Source organism: Cebus imitator, unplaced genomic scaffold, assembly GCF_001604975.1.
Source record: "Cebus imitator isolate Cc_AM_T3 unplaced genomic scaffold, Cebus_imitator-1.0 Scaffold90, whole genome shotgun sequence".
In the NCBI taxonomy this organism is placed as follows: domain Eukaryota; kingdom Metazoa; phylum Chordata; class Mammalia; order Primates; family Cebidae; genus Cebus; species Cebus imitator.
The window spans coordinates 5,015,953-5,020,425 of record NW_016107405.1 but is presented as its reverse complement, the minus strand read 5'-3'; the positions used below and the strand labels follow the sequence as shown (position 1 = coordinate 5,020,425).

General features: G+C 32.0%; 1 protein-coding gene across 1 annotated transcript in view; it reads right to left on the bottom strand.

Moving 5' to 3' along the window:
• CAPZA2 (capping actin protein of muscle Z-line subunit alpha 2) overlaps positions 1 to 4,473 on the bottom strand; it is a 55,402-nt gene that overhangs the window by 17,649 nt on the left and 33,280 nt on the right. The window contains exon 4 of the mRNA XM_017535061.1: positions 3,021 to 3,084. Within this exon, the coding sequence (XP_017390550.1) occupies positions 3,021 to 3,084 (64 nt within the window). The remainder of the gene's footprint in view (positions 1 to 3,020; positions 3,085 to 4,473) is intronic.

Sequence of the window (4,473 nt, the reverse complement as noted above, 5' to 3'; positions counted from 1 at the left end):
TTTTTCTTGGTTATTTCAAGCATGTATTTTTTTCCACATAAATTTTATGAAAAATATTGACCAATTAGAAAAACTAATCAGGATTCTAATTCAAATGGCATCAAATCCATATATTACTTTTAAAATAACTTAGTTTTCTATCTAAGAATGGAATTTAGTGCACCTTTCCATTGGTCAGATCCTGTTTTATGTTTCACTATTTTCTTTTTAAAATTTTAACTTTTAAGTTCAGGGGTACACGGGCAGGTTTGCTACACAGCTAAACTTGTGTCATGCGGGTGTTGCACTGATTATTTCATTACCCAGGTATTAAGCCTAGTACCCATTAGTTATTTTTCCTTATCCTCTCCCGTCCTCCCATCCTTCACCCTCTGATAGGCTCCAGTGTGTTCTGTTCTCCTCTATGTGTCATGTATTCTCATCATTATCTCCCACTAATATGTGACACGTGATATTTGGCTTTCTGCTAAGATATTGTGTTAGTCTGCTAAGAATAATGGTCTTCAGCTCTATCCATGTTCTTGCAAAGGACATAAAGCTTGTTCTTTTTCATGACTGTATAGTATTTTATGGTGTATATATGCCACATTTTCTTCATCTGGTCTATCACTGATATTTAGATTGATTCCATGTCTTTTCTATTGTGAACAGTGCTGCAATAAACATATGCCTGCATGTTTCTTTATAACAGAATGAATTTATATTCCTTTGGGTATATGACCAGTAATGGGATTGCTGGGTCAAATGGTAATTCTGTTTTTAGTTCTCTGGGGAATTGCCACACTGTCTTCCACAATGGTTGAATATACACTCCCATTCACAGTGTATAAACATTCCTTTTGCTCCATAACCTCACCAGCATCTGTTATTTTTTGACTTTCTAATAACAGCCATTCTGATTGGTTTGAGATGCTATCTCATTGTGGTTTTGATTTGCATTTTTCTAATTATCAGTGATGTTGAGCTTTTTCTTTTCATATGCTTGTTTGGCCTCAAGTACATCTGCTTTGGAAAAGTTCACGTCCTTTGCCCAGTTTTTAATGGGGTTGTTTTTTTCTTTTAAATGTAAGTTCTTTATAAAAGATGCTAGATATTAAACCTCTGTCAGAAGCATATTTTGCAAAATTTCTCACCCATTCTGTAGGTTATCTGTTCACTCTGTTGATAGTATCCTTTGCTGTGCAGAAGCTCTTTAATTAGATCCCTTTTGTCAGTTTGTGCTTTTGTTGCTTGACAAGACTGTCATTATTTTCTGCATAATCCTATGCCTTATTTTTTTGTGAAGCTTATTCCTATAGTGATATATATTTTTTACCATTATTTTAAATGGAATTCCCTGCCCCACTGATCCCCACCATTTCTAGTTTCAGGTACTTACTTGCTGTAATAAAAGACAGCAAATGAGTTTTGTATCCTGACCTTAAATTCACATAGCTTTTTTTTTGGTTGGGGATTATATTACTAGAATCTCTTGGTATTCCTAAATACATAAATCATGTCACAAAGAAGTTTTCTTTCCCATATTGTACAAGTTCTCAAGTTTTCGTCTTATTTGCTACACCTCCATTTATGACAAATGATAATGCTGATAAGCAGGCATACCTAGCTAATTTTACATTTTAACTAAACTTGTTTTAGTTTATGATATTTACTATGAACTTTTGTTACACTCTATTAAGAGGTTTTCTTCAATTCTCTATTTTACCAGAATTTTTGTTTTTAATGAGAAAATGGCTACTGAATTTCTTAAATCCCTTTTCACTGTCTATTGATACATCGTAAGATTTTATTCTTTGATTTGTTAATATGTAAGACCAGTGTACTGTCTTACATGGAACCATTTTTGCATTTCTGTAAAAATTCTACTTAGTTTTGGTATATTATTCTTTGGGTATATTTCTAAATACTATTTGTTAGTACCTTAAAGTTTTAAAATCTGTAGTCCATGTAAAGTTAGTATACTGTTTACCTTTTTGTTTTATATTTTTAGATTTAAATATTTAATTTAAAATCATGCTAGGTTCATAAAGTGACTTTGGAGGCTATCCAACATTTTTAAAAGATCCAGCAAATTTTCTTATAGGAATTTATTCCAAAAAATAATTGTTAATATAAGAGGTACAAAGATGTTTAATATGGCATTGTTTATAGTAGTAAAGCAAAACAAAACCCAATTCTTCCCAGAGATAAAATAAATTTTGAGATTAACACAATGAAACACTAATAGCTTTGTATATACACACACATATCTATACATAAGCTCAACATTTCCTTCAGTTACATGCCACCTTCTAGCCTTCGGAGCCCTTCTAGTTTTTGCTTGTCCCCCATAACTATGACTACATATTACATAATGAGTAATGCCAAATAAAAGCTTTGACACGTTTAGTTACTAAGAACTTTCTGTTATGTTCTTTCTTAACCACTTTCGTTTATGTTCTACCTACCAGTTCTTCTTCATGGTGTTTTACATAAATTGTGCTTTATATGCAAGCATGATATGCATTCAACTCATACAATTACTATTTATTTAGAAATTCAACCAAAAAAAAATGCTAGTGACCTTTTGTGGCTTTTCTTAGCTTAGCAAATCTAACTTGCATTTTGGAAAGAAGAGGTTTAATAATTACTAAATGCTAAATTACTCACATGAAGAACTGTAGAATTTCAGAGCAACCAAATTATGATATAAATCTACTAACATATATCCTAGACGTTGGATTAATATAGAATTGATTTTTTCCTATAAAAAATAAGAAAGTAGATTTAAAGTAATTATTTACTAAAATCTTAAATGAATGACATCTGAGTATTTCTAAAAGGGATTTTCTGCTAATAGCATTACTGGTATCAACAAAAGAAAGTAAAACTTCAATTACTTTGCCCATAAGTGGTTATGATTAAAACACGAATGATTTTTTTTATCTTGAAGCATACCACTTCACAGCTCTTCCAGGATATATTAACGGTTACAAACAAAACCCAAGAATAGCCAACTACTATGCTTATATGAAACATACCTGATCTTCATAACCTTCAATTTTTACTGGTGTAAACTGGTCCAAGTTATACTGTGCAAATGCACTAAAAAAAGAAAATGGCAATTACTTAAAATTATATATTTAATGCTTTTTAAAAACAATGGTCAAAAAATTCACCCATCAACATAACGTCTCTTCCTATATTGTGCATGGCAAAATAAATAAAATTATAATAATTCTCCATTATTGAACTTATACTAACTACAAATATCCTCATGGCTATTTTAAAAACTGATTGATGATGTCCAGCTTTCAATGTTTAGCAAAATAAAATTAAATCAGTAAATAGTTTCAACTGGTCTTTTCCTTCAAGACCCTGAAAGTAAATGTTACTGTTAAGACACGCTTGGTAATTATTCAAGTATATATTTAGTATCCCAGGAAACAGACTAGGTGCTGGTAGGAGATACAAAGAATACTTAGATCATTCTCTGATCAAAAGGCTTACGAGTGAATAAAGGAGATAATGAATAAACATAATCATAACACAAAGTAGGAAGCATCATAAGAGAATTACCAATGAAGCACTGCAGAGAATGCTTTAAAAAAAAATTACATTCTGTTGAGGCAACAGTGAGAAGAGAATTGGGGTAATTTCTTAATAACTGTGAAACTGAAAAACTGAATAGGCTCTGGTTTATGGAAACTGGAGGAACAGGCAGAAAAGAGTAGAGGGACTGTATGAGCAAAATGCCTGAGAAAATACGTTAGGTCTAACATCACAGAAAGCAACAAGCTCAATGCCTGGCACGTTAACGGGTGTTCAGTTATATTTACTGAAATGAACTGAAAGGCTCTGAATGATGGAATAATTACTTTATTTGGGAGGTAGAGCAGAGTCACAGAAGCTTTTTGAGAAAAGAGAACATAGAAGCACTTCTAAAGAAGAATAATTTGGCAGCAGTGTATATGATGAATTGGGCAGTGGAGCAACTAGAGCCAGAAAAAGCAGTTCGGCAGTTGCTAAGGTTAAAAACCACAGAGTGTGAGCTAGGAAATGGTGACGAGATGGATCCAAGAATAAAGCTACTCTCTTTCCTAAGAGTAAAGAATAATACATTACCATATATATGTGTAGAACAAATTCTCAACACTATAAAGTATTATGTAAAAATTATATTTTAAAATTAAATCTATAATCTGGGAAATCACTGTCACTTAACACAAAAGATACTGAGTATTTCAAAACTCAGAAATATATCTCTAAACTTAATCTACTTGGAAACATTCCAGATTATTCTGGATGGCCAAGTGTCCACTGAATTTTCAAGTATTAGCTCCTGAGTCTCCTCTAGAAAAAATAGTTTGGTTGAACAAAGCATTACTGATGAGTTAATAGGAGACTTGTAAATGTAGACATAGCAAAGCTGAGTTAAATTGTTAGCTGGCAACTTATTGACACTGCATGTTCAAAAAAGATGGAAGTGAATAC